At 41.3% G+C, this 20,935-nt stretch overlaps 1 protein-coding gene across 1 annotated transcript in view; it reads left to right on the top strand.

Moving 5' to 3' along the window:
* The window catches only part of dlgap2a (discs, large (Drosophila) homolog-associated protein 2a), a 141,507-nt gene that overhangs the window by 43,408 nt on the left and 77,164 nt on the right, over positions 1-20,935 (top strand). The window contains exon 2 of the mRNA XM_041812843.1: positions 7,893-9,043. Within this exon, the coding sequence (XP_041668777.1) occupies positions 7,961-9,043 (1,083 nt within the window). The 5' untranslated portion in view covers positions 7,893-7,960. The remainder of the gene's footprint in view (positions 1-7,892; positions 9,044-20,935) is intronic.

The following is a 20,935-nucleotide window of genomic DNA, read 5'->3' as shown; positions in this document are numbered from 1 at the left end:
ATGGCGAGTTGGAAATGAAGCTGCTGGGACAGTGAGACAGGGCTATTTCAGGAACTACTTTCCTTTTAATACTGTTACTTAAAGCTCCTGTGAGGAGTTTACACAGTTATAAAACATACTGAAATTAATACTGGAGACTCTTTATGACTGAGTAAAGCAAATAAGACCATCAGCAGCAAGACTGACTTTTCTATACTGTCATTTTTACCTGCTACCATAGGGTCGACATCAGATAAGAGCAAGAAACAGGCTTTTGTAATCAAAGATTCACGCTGAGTATTGCAAATATGACAACAGATCTATCATAAAGTTTGCTGATGACTCAGTTATTGTATGTCTGCTTTATGAGAACGAGACAAGCAGGTTGTTGATGACTGTTATTCGGTGTGAGGAGTCTTACCTAATGCTAAACACATGAAAAAAATCATAGACATGTTAATTGATTGATGAATGATATCATTTAATCAAAGGTCAGACAATAGAGCGTGTGCAATCTTATAAATACTGTTGGACCATGAGGCTAACTGGGAAGTGGTGAGTTAAAAGGCTCACCAACATTGTTTTGTTTAAGGAAACACGTACAGTTGCATATCAATCAAACAATAATGGCCACGCTCCATCAAGCTTTAATTGATTCACTCTTGTCTTTTTCTTCAGTGTCATAGTTTGGTCACACTACTGAAAGAGATAAAAAATTCCTTGAACCTGGTAGTGAAGTGGTGAAATCGACTGAGTGATGAGCCACAGGGTTGTTACAGGGTCGAGGCCACTGGTTCTCAACTGATCCGGCCTCAGGACCCACCAGTCTGTCAGATCACGACCCAAGTTTCCAAAACGTTTTCAACAACCCACATTTAGTTAATTGGATATGTTGCAGTTTGGAGCATGATTGGACCAAAACACGTGATATAAAAAACAAAAGGGACAAAACTGACACATTTTATACCTCCTTTCCCATCATTATGTGTACATTTTTGCCAGTTTTCCAGAGAGCTTGTGAAATTATTTCATTATCATGGGAACAATTACCATTTATTGCAAGAAGTTTAGTTGAAATATTGATCAGACAATTAAATTTTACAGTAAAACAGGTAAAATAAAAGGTTTTGATGCATGTCCAATGAGGACTTCAAGACTTTTGCCACCATTTTTTTTCAGACACCTAGTCACGACCCACTGAAAACTGCTCCACAACCCACTTTTGGGTCCCACTGGTCTCCAGTGGTTGAGAACCACTGGTCTCCAGTGAAGGCCAATCTTAATGTTTCAGCATACCAAGCCATTTTGGACAATGCTACGCTTCCAACTTTGTGGCAACAGTCTGGGGAAGGCCCTTTCTGTTCCAACATGACTTTGCCTCAGTGCACAAAGTAAGGACTATAAAGACATGGTTTGATGAGTTTGGTGTGGAGGAACTTGACTGACCCACAGAGCTCTGACCTCAACCCCATGCAGTACATTTGGGATGAACTGGATGGAGATTGTGAGCCAGGCCTTCTCTTTCAACATCAGTGCCTGATCTCATAAATGCTTTACAGAATGAATGGGCACAAATTCCCACATAAACACTCCAAAAATGGAAGCTGTTATAGCTGCAAAAGGAGGCCAACTCCATGTAAAAGTGCATGTATTTGAAGACAGGATAAGATAAGTTAGGACAAGAAAAGTTGATAGTTGATAAGCAGGATGAGACTTTTTTTTTTAGGCAGAAAACACTTAAATGTTTGACAAACAGAATCTGTAAAGAGATCAATCAATTTTCAAAACAGCGACAGAAGGTGCTAAAACTAAAAGTCTCATACAGGAGCTTTAAAGTATATTTGCTATGTTTGACATTGGTGAACAGTTTTGATCATTTTTAATGAGCTTTGGACATTTTTTCCATTATATCCACAAAAAACTTTAATTTTAAAGATGCTATCAGCAAAAACACATTTAGAAATGTAGCTCTAAAGATCCTTCTTCCTTTTGCTATATTTTCAATTAGCATGAGGGAGTCTAGTGACTGATATTTCACAGTACTAGACCATAGTAAGCAGGTGACGTGGGTATTTTTCAACTCGAAAGTGGAATGTTTTGCAGTTTCTCCTAGTTTGATGTTTGTTTTGAGCTACAAATTTATTGGCTCCATCTAAAGCCAAACTCAAATCATGTGGGCGCAAATGGCTGTCTAAAGCCTAAAATCACTACAGGTCCTGGATGGTCCCAGGATTAGTACTCATTATGGTGCAATCAACAAATGAATGACAGATGAAAAATGTGCTTTCCTTGTTGCAGTAAATGTGAAAAAGTCTGGATACACAATGAACACAAATGAGAGGCACATGCTTTTTTCCATGATAAAGTAACTGGGAAGCAACACACTACAGAGAAATGACACACAAAGGCATTCACTGAGACATCAGGGCTTCATAACTGTGCTTTATTCTGTCAGGTGCTGCACATGAGAGTTTAAATATGATGGCTGTGTGCAGCTAAAGGCAGCTTTTATTTATTTTTTTAAAAAGCCTGACTCAGGAACCAGTTGGTGGAGCAGGCGCCCATAGAGGCTACAGTCCTTGATGCACCAGTCACAAGATCGATTCCTGATCCTGGCGCTGCTTGGTGCATGCCTTCCACCATTCTCTCCCCCCATGTTTCCTGTCTTTACCAAAATAAAGGCAAGAAAAATCGTGTGATTTTATTTAACCACCAAATTTCAGTAGTAATGCAATTTTTTAAGAATTTGATGCAACTTTTGCATTTCATTTGTTGCTTCTTCATTTGAACTCTTCCTCACTGTCGCCTTAGTCTTAACGTTCCCCTGAAATATCTCCGCAGATAGCCACCATGCTAACCCCCACCAAGTCTGAAGGTCGCATGCCTTTGATCTCTCAGTCTAGTCTGGCGCTTTATTATCTTTCAACTTTGTTTTCAACTCCAGTTAAGGTCTGAGCCAGGGGAAGAGTGGGAGCTGTCAGTGATACTCAGTGCAGATATAATGCTATTTAAATGCTAATGTGTTAAGAGGAGCAAAACGACCTTTATTCACACTCTGCACGCGGGTAGAGTGGCGGCACAAAACAGAGGCCCTTAATAAATGAGCCTCTTCCTCAGACTCTTCCCTCCACACCTTGAGGCAGGTATTAAGTGTGTTTATCACCGTGGAGCCCAGAGGGTTGGGGCAGTATTAAAGAGCAGGATACTGGTTCAGGTGTTAAGCCAAATTTTCCGGGGAGATGTCTGTATCAGGGGAGGAGTGCTAATTCTTTCTCTTAAAAGCCTGAAAGTCTGGATGAGCTATCCCTGAAAACGTTGAATTTAAAGTCAGTTAAAAACACAAGTCTGTAAGTGGCAATTAAGCATTCGTATAACGTAGAAGTAGAAGCACTTAATCAAGCATTAAACATTTTTACTTTCTGACAATCCGTGGGCTTCAGGGCCCATCAGCTGCAAGCCAAGACCCCACACACCAAAGGTCACTATGCTACACACCTGAGCAAGGATTTCTAGGCATGCATGGGCTTGAGTATCAACTTCTACTCCATCAAAATGAAGAAAATCAAACACATCAGCTTTTTCCCCTAATATTTCTTATCATTAACCCATTCACATTGAAGAGTACGATAGCCCAACTTCCTGAGAATCTCCTCCTCCTGCAGTATGTCACTCTGAAATTCACCTTCCATCCAAGCAGTTGGCACCCTTGCCAGCAAGCTGATAATGTGATGGCAGGTGCTGGTATCTGTGTAAAAACAACAAGCCCTCTCCCTGTCCACAGATGTCACAGATACTTGTCTCCCTGTTTGCAGAGGACGTGCCAGAAGGTTGCACACTCACCAAGAGCTCCGCTTCCCTCAGTCTAACTTGTGTTAATATAAAATCACCTTCAGAGTGTTTTGTAGGACTTCCTTCCTAAACCACTTTTCTGTCCTTTAACAAAACTTAAACATCATCAGAGGAAGAGGTGAGAAATAAGAAGGAGAGATGGGGGGTGGATGAGTCTGTCATCTGTCATATAATCCCAGGAAATGCCACAACTCTGCCACTACATAATTTATTCAGTGCAGCTCCCACAGATACCTCAAGGAATAGTCAACTGTCAGGGAAAGGCCATGGAGAGAGACATGACATAACTTAAGACAGAATTGCAACATCACAACCACCAATGGTGCACGATCATCCTTCTGCTCCAATTATGAGCAGGCAGTGGGCAGGACTGACTAAGGCCATGCAAGTTTAAGCCTGTTTGTAGTTGACAAAGTATTTTTGATGGGTGTTGGTGACCTCACAGAAATGGTTCTTTCATGAGGAGGAACTGATCATCCTTTTCTTTTAAGTCTGATATGAGGAGCCTGAATTAATTTGACATTAAGCTGCCAAGTGGAAATCTTTCTCTATGTCTGATAAACAAGGAGAATTGTTTTTTATGTGGAGCAGGGCTGCACCACAAGGGTCAAGATCTTAGACCTCATTAGAAGTAAGTTTGAATAGAATACATTAAGATAAAAGGAAACGTCCAACCTTAGTCATAATGCACTCACTGCATTGTAATCATCCTTTTAAGGGGTTTAAAGGGTTTTTTTTATTCATGCATATGAGAGTTTCTCATAGCTACTGATACAGAGAAACATCCACATTATACCCATTGACGTACATCATCTGAGTGACAGTGACAGGACCCAACAGTGTTTTATAAAGCATACTGTTGGATTTTGAACTTGTAAAGAAACACAATTAATATTTATGACAAATAACTAAATATGTCACTGTTGCTGAGCAGATACTTGGTATTTGCTGATACAGTCGTTGTCTTCTGGTGGATATACACTATATTGCCAAAAGTATTCACTCACCCATCCAAATAATTGAAATCAGGTGTTCCAATCATTTCCATGGCCACAGGTGTATAAAATCAAGCACATAGTGCGCAGAGGCTGCCAACTTTCTGCAGAGTCAATCGCTACAGACCTCCAAACTTCATGTGGCCTACAGATTAGCTCAAAAACAGTGCGTAGAGAGCTTCATGGAATGGGTTTCCATGGCCAAGCCGCTGCATCCAAGCCATACATCACCAAGTGCAATGCAAGCATCAGATGCAGTGGTGTAAATTACGCCGCCACTGGACTATAGAGCAGTGGAGACGCATTCTCTGGAGTGACTAATTGCGCTTCTCCATGTCACTTAAGTTCATATGTTAGTCAAGCCAGGTGAGCGAATACTTTTGACAATATAGAGTATGTAGAAATGTAACACCTATATGCTTTAAATTGTCTGATATTCCCCCTCTGGTACGTTTTTAACCCTGCCTCTGGTAGGATTTAACGCATCCAGCTCTTTGACAGTGGTGATCTAATGTGGGACTTTATCATGCATGACAACAATTGCCCCATAGACTTGCACGGCTTGAGTTCTCACACTGATGACTGAACTCAGGACAGACTGCAACAAATGTCAAAAGGCTTCCTTTTAAAATTCCCTTTTTATGTGATGAGATTTTTTTTAATGATCCGGATCATCTGACTCAGCTCATTAAGAGGCGGTTCTTTCAGCTCCCAAACAGCCTTTTATCTGAGAGGCTCCCATTTTAGCTATTATTTAGCTAAATCGGCAAAACTTAGCACGACTGATGTATGTGCATTTATTGACCTGAAATAGTTCATTGTAATGAAACTTAACCATAAACTTTAGCCCCCATGGTTCACATAAAAGAGCTGCCTCATAAAAAACCAACTCATCTGCAGATGGCGTATCATTACTGCCAGATGGATGGATGCAAATATTTCCTGCTCGATCTTTTATCTTAGATGTGGATGGCATATCAGACAGATTCAGATGCTGTAAAAGCTCAAAAAACTTGATGCCCATGCCAGGATTAGCCAAGGTTTACCTTTGTGTTCCCACAAACTACTTTCCACAAACCAGTCAGGACCCAAAATTAGGTCAGAATAGGCTTGAAAGTGTATGGCTAGCCATAGATAAAAGGCCAGTTTTAAGAATCCCCCCCTCTTTTCTACAATTGCACCCTGTCTATATGGTTGGGTTATGTGTCAGGCCAAATAGAGGCCATGTGGTAGGGTAGGTAGTACGGGCGTTGGCTCTGCCTGGCTAACTCGCATGAATGGCCTTTTGGAGGTGGCTATGCTGTTTTGATTGTGGTGCCAAAGACATTGTGGTGGGTTGATATAAACTATCAGTGGGGCATAAGAGCGTAATGTTGGCATCAGGCCAAAACCTCATATCACCATATAAATGTTTTTTTTTTAATTAGTGCTATTGGTCACCCTTTACATCTGTCAGTGGGTTTTTAATGACTTTATAAAGCGATGAAAGTTTCAAAATGATGCTGAATATGACCATTCAGTGTTAAATTTATTAAAAAACAGCATTTGTTTTTCATTCCCTGAAAAGTGGTCATTTCTGGAGATGTGAAGTTTTGGTTCAATGCCAGCCATAAGTAGGGTGTGGGGTATTATCACTGAGTGTAACACAGATATCCTGTGTATATTTCAAATACATTAAGTAAGAACAGAAGCCCTAGTGCACCCAAAGGGGAACCTGAAAATCTCCTGCAAACCTGCAATCCTGAAAACCCTCATACAACCATAACACGAGATTCAACCTCCATATTAACCTTGCATTTATTTTCTTTTGAGCAAGCATCTGCAAGTCACCTAAATTGTCTTTTCTAATATAAACCTCTTTAGTCATACTCTGTGACCCCAAAAATGCCTTCCCAGAAACCCTAATGTCTCCAAAGGCACTGATAACTCTTTAAAACAGTGATGTGCCATAGTTGAATCCAGCACCAATTCAACCATGACACCGGTTCTGTACATCATGCAACATCAATGATAAAAGTTGACATGAAATTTGAATTTTCTGGCTGTTTTTATTTGATTTGGGGACTTAAAATTGTTTTATCATCCAAAACATTATTTCAATTCTCTAAAATTAGCTTTGTGGTTTTTATTTACAGCACTGACCTATCGCAGCCCACCTGCAGTACCTCTGTAGCCCACCAAAGGGCCCCGGCCTACACTGCCCTAGTGTGTTAAACCATTATTAAACCACCACCATACCTCCAATGGTAAACTAACCATCAGCACTTTGCTCCTCTGAACAAAGCTTGGGAATTTATGCTCTTCATGTTAATAGTTTCAGAAATAAAGTCACATCAAATCAGAGGATTGAGGTTATTATTCAGGGCGTCATCCATAACATATGGCCCTGTCACACGTGGAATTCAAACGTCCATCATCCCAGGACATTGTAATTACAGTGAGGCAAAAAAATAAAGTAAAGCTACAGCTGGTTGAATTAAAAACACTAAGAAAGAGTGTTTGGACAACTGTCCTTGGTGACTGATCACACAGAATGTGGTTTTAATATAAGACTACACAGCCAAGTGGAAGAAAACGAGGTCAGGTGCATTTGTTGATCGTCTTCCAAGGACGCCCATCGGGCCGTACACCTCACAGCTCTCTCCTCAGGGATTTGACGGATGACACAAGCACCAGGGAGTGATAGGCTATTATTTCACTTTGCATTGGATAAATGACAGTGCAGGCTCCTACCTGTTGCCTTCCTTTCTCTTTCTTTCGTTCTTTTTTTTTTTTTTTTTGCCCTGTCTCTCTCAGCAGTACGCCGCAACAACCTGAAGAGAAGACAAAAATAGGACAAGTGTCATTTTGTCTGCGCATTATGTTGATTTTACTTTCGTAATTCAGGTGTTCTATTTTGGGTCTTTTTCTACTGCAGTTGAAGTGGATAGAGATTAACAGTGAAAAATGGTCTGTAATTACCAGCCTGATTAAGGACATGTTTGGTTTTGGGCTTTTCTCCATCAAATTTATGTGTGAACTATGTCTCTGGGAAAAAGCTATATCTAATATTCTGTCTCTCTATTTCAGACCAGCAGTATTCATGGTCGCCCTCGCAGTACTTCGATGAGGACAGCTACTCGCCTCCACCCAGGAACATGAAGGGTCTCTCTGGCGGCCGCCCTGCCCAACTCCAGCTCACCTCTCCCACCTCAGCCCACACCTGCGGCCTTGCCGACTGTGACCATTCCCTGGACCATCATCTCCACCATGGCAACTCACGACCCCCCTCCTACCTCCTCAGTCCTACAGAGAGCTGCCCCCTCGATACTCACCATCGCTGCTCCCCACGGAGCTCCATCCACTCCGAGTGCATGGTGATGCCGGTTTCAATGTCCACCACTGACCACTCGATCTCTAGTAGCACTTTCCCCCGTATGCACTATGGCAGCGCTTCACGGGACAGTGGTGGCCACTCTAGGGACAGCGGTAGGGAATCCCGAGACGATGGTGGCTCTTCTTCACACGGTGGTAGCGGCAAAATGAACCGAATCCCAGCAAACCTCCTGGACCAATTTGAGAAGCAGATGCCGCTGCACCGGGACGGCTTCCACACACTGCAGTACCAACGCACCTCCACCACAACCACGACTACAGAGCAACGCAATGAGAGCCCAGGGCGAATACGCCACTTAGTTCATTCGGTTCAGAAGCTCTTCACAAAGTCACACTCCCTAGAAGGTTCCTCCAAGATGAACGGCACCAAAAGCGACTCACATCGGGACAGCTCACACCACCACCATCACCACCACCAAGGCCACCACAAACACAGCAAACGCAGCAAGAGCAAAGAGCGTAAATCTGAAGGCAGCGGTAAGCAACGCTCAGGAGGTTGGTGGAGTTCAGATGATAACCTGGATAGCGACAGCACGTACAGAACACCCAGTGTCATGTCACGGCATCCTGTGGACCACATCAGCCACTGCTACCCTGACTCCATGCACGGCCACCTGCCTGGAGAACTCTCGCTAAAGACATCCAAGAGTAACAACGATGTCAAGTGCTCAGCTTGCGAGAGCATAAGCTCGGCACCAGAGGGAAAGTTCATGAAAAGGAGCTCCTGGTCAACGCTAACAGTCAGCCAAGCCAAGGAGGCCTACAGGAAGTCCTCACTTAACCTGGAGAAGCCTATGATGCCCACTGACCTCAAGCCCAACCTCAGGCCCTGCCACTATCTACAGGTGAGTTTGAGTGTAGCATACAAAGCACATTGTTGCATGTAATTGGGGTTTCAGTGCTTTGCCCAAGGTCACTTTGGCATTGCTGTGGAAGTAAACTGGCACCTCTTCAGCAACAACGCCAAATTCTATACTTGCCCCTTACTGGACTTTGAACTGAATACCCTCTGGTTCCCAATCAAATCTCCACAGACTACTGCCATCTCAGTGAATCATCCCCAAGAATCAGCCTTGCAGACTTTGCAGAGTGCATGGCTATTCTCCAGGTGACTTGCTGTCCTAAACTAAGATTGTTCAGTCAAGCTCTGCATAATTTGCTGGCATATTTTGGTTTTATTTATGAAGCGCTATCCTTCCTGTCATGTCATTTTCAGCTGCTGTGCTCCTACTTCCATCTTTCGTCTCACCTTTTCGATTGAGCAGAGTGAAGCCGAGGCTTTTGCACGATCTGTGAATCACAGTTTTGGTTGCTAGGTTGTGAAATAGAGGGGTTGAAATTTCATGTAGTTAAGAACTATTTCTGTGTATCATGATTCATAGATGATCTTGCAACTTTGGTATCTCCAGACAAACAAACAACACATTTGGATACGTGTGTATGGATTCTCTAATAAGTCTGTGAGGCTGTGAAAATGGGAGTTTCTTGAGAAAATGACAATACAGGAGGGGCAGGGAGATTTCTTTGAGATACAGGAGAAACTTGTGATATATATCAAGATTTGGACAGGAAGATTTAATGTACTCAGTGGATTTTTGTAAATGGTAAATGAGCTTGTATAGCACTTTTTTAGTTTTCTGACTTCTCAAAGCGCTTTTACAACACCATTCACACCTATTTATTCCACATTTACTGAAGGAAGAGGGGGCTTTGTAGAGTGGTCATTTATAATACCAATAATACCATTTATGCTCATCCATACACATTGACACAATACTGAAGCAGCAGTGCAATCTGGGGTTAAGTGTCTCACCCCAGGACACATCAACATGTGACTACATGTGTCTGACTCGCAATCTCCATTCCAGTTCATCCCAAAGGTGCTTGATGGGGTTGAGGTCAGGGCTCTGTGCAGGCCAGTCAAGTTCTTCCACACTGAACTCATCAAACCATGTCTTTAAAATCTTTGCTTTGTGCACTGGAGCACAGTCATGTTGTAAAGACAAGGGCAAGCTGTTGCCACAAAGTTGGAAGTGTAGCATGGTCAAAAATGTCTTGGTAAGCCTAAGCATTAAGATTGGTCTTCACTGGTGTTTAGGGGTCCAGCCCAATCTCTGAAAAACAGCCGCATACCATCATCCCTCCCCCACCAAGCTTCGCAGTTGGCACAGTGAAGTCAGGCAGAAAACATTCTCCTGGCATCTGCCAAAACCAGACTTGCTCATCTGACAGCCAAAGAGAGAAGTGTGATTTGTCACTCCACAGAACACGTTTCCAGTGCTCCCCAGTCAAGTGTCAGTGTGCTTCACACAACTACATCGGACGCGTGACATTGGACTTTGTGATGTGAGGCTTGCATGCAGCTGCTCAGCCAGTGGAAACCATTCCATGAAGCTCTGACTGCACAGTTTTTGGTACTTACATTTAGGCCAGTGGAAATTCAACACTCTTCAGCTATGGAATCAGCAGAGTGTTGGTGACTTGTTGATGACTGGGATTTTACAAGGTCTTCTGCTTCATGGCTGAGTTGCTGCTGTTCCTTCTATTTTTCAACAATATCACTTACAATTAATATTGAGCACAATGGCCTTATTGCAAGGGTGGCATCCATCACAGTACCATGTTTGAAGGCTCTGAGCTCTTCAGAATGGCCCTTTTTGTATCTCAAATGTTTGCAAATTGAGACTGCATGGCTAGGTGCTTGATTTTATGCACCTGTGGCAATGGGTCTAATGGAAACACCTGAATTCAATAATTAACAATAATTCCTGCCATGTGATACAGTCTCTCCATGAAGAAATGCTAGAGTGATCTAGTCTTTTGAGACATTACAAAGAACACTGCTCCCAAACCACCCCCTGTATTGTAGCACAACACAAAGCCTTCTTTGTTGCAGACATAGCTGGTGAATTGACATAGAAGAAGAGCTACTCATCTAGGCTGCATTCCTGATTGATCTGAAGACAGTGTTGTGATCTTTGCTGCCTTGTGTATCACAATGCGAACATGCCCAACGGCTCAGCATGTGGTCAGCAGTTGAAAGAACTAGCACAGCGGGACAAATCGATTGAGCCCTTGAATGATCTGCACAACAGTGGAGAAGCTGGCAATATGAGTATAAAAGCCCACAGATCACACTTTGATTTTCACCTTATTGTTAGCTTTGATTTTGCATAGGCTCTGGCCCTGAAATAGGTTAGTATTTAGCTCAGGCCCATGATAGCACCTCTGGGATCAATTTAGAGTGAGTCAGCACTCTACTGTGAAGCGTCTCATGGGTTTTGTATGCGACTGAAGGGCATGAGAAAGAGGGAAATGAGAATAAAGTATGCTTAAAAAATCTTCCAAACACAGTGGAATAAAGCGTAATAATGCTGCCCAATATACAACAATGTGATATCAGATAGCACCATGTAAGAAGTGCCTGCAGCCAAAATAAAGTGAGCACTTCAGCAGACTGGGAGAGAAAACTTGAAGTCTCAGAGGTCTAAGCACAGACTGTTGTATGGACTAGAGACCGTTGTGAACGGAAAGCCAATACATTACTCAAATCAGCCAGTGGAGCCAAAGACAGCAGTCAGTCTCAGCTTACGTCAACAGAAAAAGTCTTCAAGGATGATTTTTGACTTGTGCATCTTGAAACCTTATCATTTTGGACTCTAAATGAGATGCACTCATCCACTTCCGCTTCACAATCCCACTAAGTGCAGCAATCTCTCAGTGCAGGAGTGGCAGCGTTTAGTGCCCCCCGCCCGTTCCTTTACTTCCATTTGGTCATTCAGCTGAGGTAGTGTCCAAGTCGCGGCACTATAAACACTTCTAAAAATATCCTCCTCTCCTCCTTCCTGCCGCAGGGCTATATTTAGCCCGGCGTTATCAATCCAATCCGTGCTGGGTGACACATCTTCCCTCCTTGGAGAATCGATGCCCTCTCGGAGAGCTGGAAGATGTTTGCAAAGGGGAGAAGGAGAGAAAGTTGATGATACATACCACTACGGTCTGTGCCTTCACTGAGATACTTTATGAATCAGAGGGGGAGGAAACTGAGAGGAGATGACTGTTGTCGCTCCCCATGGCTACAGTTGCTGCTCATCGCCACAGAGGGGTAGAGCCAATAGTCAGGGATGATTCTTTCCTCACACCAAGGGGTCACATTGAGCGGTTACAATTCCTGCCGCCGCTGAGTTGGGATTACACTCAGAACTAAAACACCATAAACTGCATCCTGGGAGTCTGTGTGCTTTGAATGTCGGTCCGTTTTTGAGTGAAAGTGTGCGGCAGACTGTTTTTTCTTCGGTTTATCACACACCAGATGGTTTGATGATGTGCTGCTCATCTTGTTTGTGTCCTTGCTTGGTGGCAGAAGGAAATAACATTCAAAGTGTTGAAGTAAAAAAAAAGCAGGAAGATATTGAGTATTTTCAGGATGTTAGTCCGTACGCATGCAGGAAGCGTAAATGAATCTGTGTGAGAGATCGATTAACTGGACATTGAGGAAGACAGAGATGGATTTATATTGGCTGCCCTTTCTCTGAAATGACAAATGTGTGAGAATCAGACGTGGCATTAGCCATCACTCTCTGTCTTTGGTTAAGTCATTTCACAAATTAGCCCCAATTGGCCCTCCAGAAGACACGCACACAGCCAGACACCCTCAAATTAACACACATTCACACACACACACAGTTTAAAGAATGAGCTGAGTTTGACTGGTCCCTCTATATTAATGAATGGAGATATTTGTAGCAAACTAATTGTCTTCTGTTGGTGACAGGAAGGATAATTTTAAAACCTGAATTCTCCGCTTGGCTCAATATCCAAATGAGAAATGTTAACCCTTAAGGGAATGAATCAATATGATCAGAGGTGGAGGACTATCTTAATCAAGTTAAACTGCAGTTACTTTGGTAAAAAACTGACTTTTGTAGAAGCAATTGGTCTAAAAATATACTCTAGTAAAAGAAAAAGTAGATCATTCAAAGCTTACTCAAAGAACTGATTTGCTACTTTTGGCTATGCAAGGGGCAACAAGAGAATATGAATCTCCAACCAGGTGGTTGTTATAAGGTGTGACTGTACCTAAAGGTATAATTTAACAGCTGATTTGAGAAAAATTGTGGAATCGGTCTCTCTTTATGGCCAGCTTTCCATTCACATGGGATTTTTGTGGGCTTTAATGTGTTTTGCACTGAGGAGAGGCTTCCATCTTGCCACTCAGCCATAATGCCCAGACCAGTCCTAGGAAGGGTCCTGGTTGTGCCAAACTTTGTCTTTTTGAGAATAATGGAGGTCACTGTGCTCTTGGGAACTTTCAGTACAACAGGAATATTTTTGTAGCCTTCCCCAAAATCTGTGCCTTGCAGGAATCCTGTCTCTGACTCTGCAGGCAGTTCCTTTGACCTCATGGCTTTTGCTCTGATATACATTGTCATCTGCGATGCCTTCTATAGAGAGGTGTTGGTCTTTCCAAATCATGTCCTATCAGTTTAATTCAAGCAGGTGGAGTCCAATCAAGGTGTAGAAACATCTCAGCAAAGATTGAGAGAACTCAGAGGAAGTGTTTATGCAAAGGGTCTGAATACTTATGTCAATGTGATAGTTTAGTTTTTTATTTTCAATTAATTTGCAAAAATTTCTAAAATTCTGTTTTCACTTTGTCATGATGGGGTACAGAGTGTGGATTAATGAGAATAAAAATAATATTTTTTGTCTGTAGCATCTGGCTGCAACATAACAAGATTGGAAAAAATCAAGGGGGTCTAAATAGTGCACTGTGCAATTTCCAGCTCATTCATTCATTCGTTCAACCTTTATTTAATTTGAAAAATCACTGAGGGAATGCCCTCATTTTCACTGACATTGAGAGTACAATAAAAATAAATACACCAAAGACAGAAGAGAAGAGGAAAATAAAAAACAAACAGTGAGCATCACAAAATGAACCAGAAATTTATGAGTACAATAGTTTATGATCATGTTTTTGAATTCACCCATGAATAGTGTTGAGTTTTAGTGGACATAGTAAGGTGTTCCAGCTGCGTGCAGCACAAAAGGTGAAGGATGATTTTCAAATTTTAGTGTGCACTCTGGTACCTTGAGTGTTAGCCAATCACTTAATCGAGTCTGGTAATGACTATCTGCCACATTTAGTAAAGAAGTTATGTAGGGAGGCAGATTTCCAGGGAGACTTTTGCCCCATCAGCTGCTGCCCAGTGGTTTGCTGGACATGTTTGATATTTTGGTCGTAAGACTGCACACAGCACAAACTGTTAGGATCTTAAACTATCATAACAACAGCTGGCATGTCTGCTTGATGTGCTTTACCCTCCAATCATGACAGATAAGAACAAGCAGAAGATTTTTATGAGCAGGAAATGGGCCTATCTAGAGACATCCATCTGCCAGTCATGAACGAGTTGGTACTTAGAGACGGCTCTTTTATTATGAACGATGGGAGCCACTTTCCTTCATTTACAGATTCTTCTTTATTACAGAAATAGGGTTAATTGCTCAAAACTGTTGGTCACAGGCAATGCTAATATTCAAAGGTGAAAAAAGCTTTCTCTGGCTTTTTTCATTAAGCAAAAATACATAGTAAGTTTTGTTGCTGATGTGCCAATATTTACACACTCATTTTAGCCAATGCCAATATTTAAATGTAGTACAGTACTAAACCTTCAGTTCTGAAAACACACTTTAAAGTATTAAATAAAGAAAAAGACGTACAGTAGGTCTTTTGTCCAGCCTAGAACTTCACTTAATTATCTGTTTGTACGGCCAATATGTACAGCTGATATCTGCAGAAATGTTCATAACCGTGAAGAGTGAAAACATAATCATTCTTTCACAAAAAAAATATTTGAAATATTCACATATTTATGAAAGAAGTCCTCGCACTTTTTTGTATTTGCTCATTTCTCAAAGCAGTTCCTGTCTGCACTGACACAGAGGGCCACGTCACGGTCTCTCTTTCTCTCTTTCTCTCTTTCTCTCTTTCTCTCTGTTGTGAACTATTCAGGCCGTCTGCATCATGATCTGTCCAGTTAAAGCTGCACACTTTGATACAGCATAACACCACGATGCAGCAGCCTGCCTTTGGTTGTCAGCTCATCATAAAGCATTGTGAGACACAATATGGCGATTAGCACATTGTCAGAAATGATAAAAAGTGATTAAAAAAATGGATCACAAGACTTTCAATGTTGGATTTGCTGTTTTGGATTTAATCTTTAAATACACTGGAGAGTCACCTCATTTTTAGGCTTGTTAGAGAAGCTTCCTTAAGGGATTTGAAGGTGTGGATAAGGTCACTGGAAAAAAAAGTAAGAGTCTACCATTCACTTTGACTAACCTGTATCTCTTCTTGACATCAGTCCCAGGGGGTTATTGCGCCTCTGAATAAATTCGATTTCTCCTGAAGATTTTGATGAATATTACTGAAGCATGCATGCACATCCTTCATGGTAAATTGCAGTAGATATTGGTGTAATATTAATTGATGCTGTACTGGGAACATTACTGGCAAGGTATATTGATAGCATCTGCCATCCATTAATGCTAAGTTGAATTTTTGGACAAGCAGTTCATCAATGCTATTTGGCTTTAACTTGTTGTCTTCTGCTACTTCAACACTGTTTTAACTTCTTCTTCAACCTGATACTGTAACTTCTGCTCATCCCTCATTCATATTAGTCAGCGAACTGCCACCACAAGGAGTCATGAAGGAGGACATGAGTCAAATTTGCTGGGTGATCTGTTAAGGGAGCCCTACTTTTGATGGATTACACGGTCAGGACAGTGATATATTGCCATATCAATATGTTGTCCCACCCCTATTAACAGACCCAGACTGCAGTATTGGCCGTAACCCATGCCTCCTACCCCTTTCCAACACCCTGCCCACATCTTCACAGCTCAATAATTTTGTCTCACCGGCGAATCTCAGGCTTTATTAAGTCAGCTGCTCCTGCAAACCGTCCTCCTCCCCTCCTGCATACAGTGCTGTAAAACAAAGGGAGGATTAGTCTTTGATAGTTTTGCTGATAAGGCATTGCAGAGGGATTTAATAAGCCAATTAATTGCCATATTGGCTTGCCAAAGGTGAAGCTTGAGATGCAGTAGGACTGCTGATTAAATTACAAAATGTGAAGTGCAAAGTAGCAGAAATCAAACTGGCACTATGATTGAAAGCTACACTAACACACACACAGGTTCCCTAACTTTTAATAAGAGGTTCCCAGATAGCTTTCAGCACATGAGGCACCACTTAGTCAGATTTTGTCCCAGAAAATCAGGGATCAGACAGTCTTTAAAACTGAATGTTACTCATCTTTTCTGCCTGAGGGGACAGTGTGGCTTTGTGGTTACCACTGCATCTGCAAGCAGCTGTTTTTATTCATGTTCAACCATCCTCAACCTTCAGCTTCTGTTGATTCTACAAGGAAAGAGTGTGGCTACAACTATTAAAATGTCACTGTGCAACACAATCTAGCATGTATATCTCCTTTTGTGTGCTTTCGTTTTCACAGGACAAAATCAATAATAATTGCTGACTATAATAGAACCCTTACATTGATGGGCTCAGCATCAATATTTTCTGCTTTAGTGGCATTTTCTTGACAACAATCCTGTCTGTTCTCGTGCAATCTGGTGCAAACACAGTGCATGTCATACTATGTAGTGAATTTTCGGACTGAGTCTGGAAAAGATGGAATTTCTGAACATGTATTGTAATTTCAGGATTGGAGCACTCTCATTATTGAACTTTTCCAGTTAAATATAGTTTGTGTAGGTATAATATTAATGGAATGCTACTCAAATTATTACACAATTTAGACAAAGGTATTTGCCCACACTTGTTAATTATTGGATTCAGGGGTTTTAATCAGACCCTCTGCCACAGGTACATAAAATCTGGTACCTAGTCACGCAGTCTCCATTTGCAAACATTTGTGATATAAAATGTGTCGTTCTGAAGATCTCAGGGACTTCAGGGATGCCACCTTTGAAATAGGATGGCTTATGAAATTCCATCCCTGCTTTATATTACACTGTCAACTATAAGTGGTGTAATGAGAAAGTGGAAGCGTTTAAGAACAACAGCAACTCAGCCACAAAGCAGTAGACCATGTAAAATCACAGAGCAGGGTCCTCGACTGCTATTCTCAACTGGCATTCTGGCATTAATGTAAGGACAAAAGTCCAATTCCAAGTGTCTGATGGAGTGTATGTAAAGTACATCGACACTGGACTGTGGAGCAGTGGAAACATGTTCTGTAGAGGGACAAATCATGCGTCTCTGATGGGCAAGTCAGATGCTGGGAGAACATTCCCTTCCTGACTACATTATGCCAACTGGAATTCATTGGAGGAGGGATAATGGTATTCAGGTGCTTTTCAGGGTTTGTGCTAGTCCCCTTATTGCCAGTGAAGGTCAATCTTAATGCTTCAACATATCAAGATAATTTGGGCAATGCTATGCTTCCAACTTTATGGCAACAGTTTTAGGAAGGCCCAAAGCTCTTCCAACGTGACTGTGCCCCAGTGTACAAAGCTTGGACTAAAAAAGCATAGTTTGATGAGCTCAGTGTGAAAGAACTTGATTGGCCTGCGAGGAGCCCTGATGTCAACACCATCGTGCATCAGGATGAATTTGAACAAAGATTGCAAGCAAGGTCTTCTGGCCCAACATCAGTGTCAGACCTCATAAATGCTCTACAGATTGAATTGGCACAAATTCCCACAGAAAAAGTCTTGTGGAAAGCCTTCCAAGACGAGTGGAGGCTGTTATGGCAGCAAAAGGGGGTCAGCTCCATATTGAAGTGCATTTATTTGAATAAAATATCCTAAAGTTATAGTTTGTTTGTTTTTAAGTAAGGCCTTTGAATAGATGGAGACACTGTTGCTTTAGTGCGTGCTGTTTAGGTGTTCCAATTTATTGCTTCAACATCTGACAATCTTAGATCACATCCTCAGGAAAATCAACACCAGAAATCTTCACCTTGAACCTTTTTGTGCAGAAAGGAGATTAAACTGTACATATATACTGCTATACTACGCTGTATTGAATCCCTCTTAATATCCTAAGTACTTTAATTGGACATCAATGGTGAAGTGTATAATTGCCATTTGAAAGTGCAGTCACATGTTTGCAATTGTCACATGTATGTATTTAACACGTGTCTCTGTTCGTCTTGCAGCATGTGGGAACCACATTCAAATCTCTTTTTTCTGATTTCAAAAATCTGTCCATCATTGTGTCCTACTCCTTTTAGATCTTACTGAATATTGTTTCTGTGGGCTGTACTTTTTGTATTTGTGAAGGTTTCTCTGAAAGAATATTTTATTGTAGTCTTTCTTTGCCTCAGCTGTGTTGAAAAGCTTGATGTCTTTTGAGTCAGCTTGTTCTGTCCTGTTCTGTGCTCCTTTTTTATCAGTACTTTTTGTTTAAATCATGGTATTGTGTTTAGGCACGAGTGCTGCACAGCACAAATCAGTGCTAAACAAAGCTGCAGTGCAGCATTCTGTCTCTGAAATTAATCTCCTTCAATCCCTTGCCAATTGAACTCATGCAATGCTGATTAAGATCATCACTGACAGGTAAATCTTTGAACAGAGGAATAAACCAATGTTTAATAAATAGTGACTGTGGTGACATTTACATGATCGAAAAATCGAGAGTTTGATATCAACCATCCAGTGGTGATTTATGCATTGTTCTCCAGGGAAGTGGGCAACATTTCACACAAATAAACCAGGATATGCATCTCAGTTTGATAACTTTATTCCAACATAATGTCCATTACCTTTAACAGGCTAACAGAAAAAGCATTGATTTCAGGAATTTCAACTTAAGGAATGATCTGATTTACTCAAATGAACAGATTGCTTCTAGACTTGAAGACAATCGTAGTTTTCTGGCAGATCTTCAATAATGAGTGATGGGAATGATGGGGACAGAGTCATAGTTCTATCTACATCAGTGTTACTAAACTTTATCAAGACAGTCTGGCTGCAGACCCAAGTTCTCAGCTGCCCTTCTTGCAAATTACTACTGTGAGATGCTGCCCCTGTCAGAGTAGAAATACATGCTAAAAATTTCAAAATAAAATCAGATTAAACTTCTGGTTGTTTATGGTAAGGATTAGGATACCAAAAGTTGAAGTAAAACAGCTATCCGGCAAAACCTAATTACAAAACATGTATTTAAAAAAATGAGTAAACCATCTGCTTACGGGAAAAAAAGCTGCCATAACACACAGAATGTAGCTAAGGCTAATGATAACAAAGTTACATCAATTATGTAGATAATGTAACTAGCGTTACCGAATCTAAAGCTTACAAAGCTAGTTTAATGATGCTACCTATGACAGCTACGTTAGCTACATAGACAAAATAGCTACATAGCTAAATCTAAAGCAAACGAAGCTATATTTGTATCTGCATGTTTGTACCTACACAGCTATATTAGCTTTACCTGTTTCCTAGAGCTCACATTGGTAAAGTTAAAGCTAATGTAGCTACGTTGACCTCATTGTAACTTGTTAGTAATTTTTAGCTTTAGACAATGCTAACAAAGCTAATGCTTACAAAGCTTAAGCTAAAAAAGCTTAAGCCAACAAAGCTAAAGCAAGCCACAGTTTGCGTAACTACTTGTATCACGGGTCTTTACGTAGTTGAATCCTGGAATAGACCTCTGACCTTTCCCTTGTTATTTATGACATTTTGCTCTGTCTGTGATTATTTAAGAAATTTCCAGACTTTTTTATGTATAAAGTTGAATTGAAAAAAAAATCTAAAGCTCTTAGTATATTGTACCAGCAAACAAACAAAACAACAAAAAAGGACATTTAACTACACTGCATCATGAGCACACTACTATATATCTTAAGAAGAGAAAGTGAGCGGCAAAATATATATATATAATATGTACAATATTCGAGGACATGCACAGCTGACTCATTAAGGTATGCATAGGCACAGTTAACAGCAAGTACATCTGGCCTTAGAGCTCTCCAGCCTTCAGGATACTGTACAGATAGAGGAAAAAGCCTCTGTGTAAATTATTTATCAAAGTATGACTGTTCATTGTCAGTTACCTCCAAACTTGTCACCACTACATTTCAATAAGGAGACACTCAGTAAAAGTTTAAGATAATTGATTTTACAAGTTTTAATGAAAGGAGAAATGTGCATTGTCTTTTGCAATTAGACTCCATTGTGATGACTCTAAGTACTTGAGGCAAACAGCAGGAATAGGATACCATTATGGAGTCTAAACACTGGTGGTGCTGATGAGGGATGCAGGATCAGATGTGGAGTAGACTTCTGAGAAGCTGGACCATGAAACCAGGTGAAGGGACTGGAGTATGTAGGATGAGATGAGCAGAAGACCTGTGAGGATCTGGACTATGCTGGTGAACTGATAGGAGGTAGCTGGGGTGGAGGAGGGTTGCAGCGTCCACACTGAAATGAACAGCTAACTATGAAAGGTAGAGTGACAGATTTTAAAACATGACAGGTGTATGATGATTGGTTGAACAATGTTTTGGCAGAATCTGTGTACTTGAGGCAAGCAGCAGGGATTGGATACCCCCATCTAGCTACTGGTGGGGTTGTTGACGAGGCATGCAGGATCAGATGAGGAGTAGACTTCTGAGAAGCTGGACCATGAAACCAGGTGAAGGGACTGGAGTATGTAGGATGAGATGAGCAGAAGACCTGTGAGGTCCATGACT

This window comes from Cheilinus undulatus, linkage group 18, assembly GCF_018320785.1.
Source record: "Cheilinus undulatus linkage group 18, ASM1832078v1, whole genome shotgun sequence".
In the NCBI taxonomy this organism is placed as follows: domain Eukaryota; kingdom Metazoa; phylum Chordata; class Actinopteri; order Labriformes; family Labridae; genus Cheilinus; species Cheilinus undulatus.
This window is presented reverse-complemented; position numbering and strand designations above follow the sequence as displayed.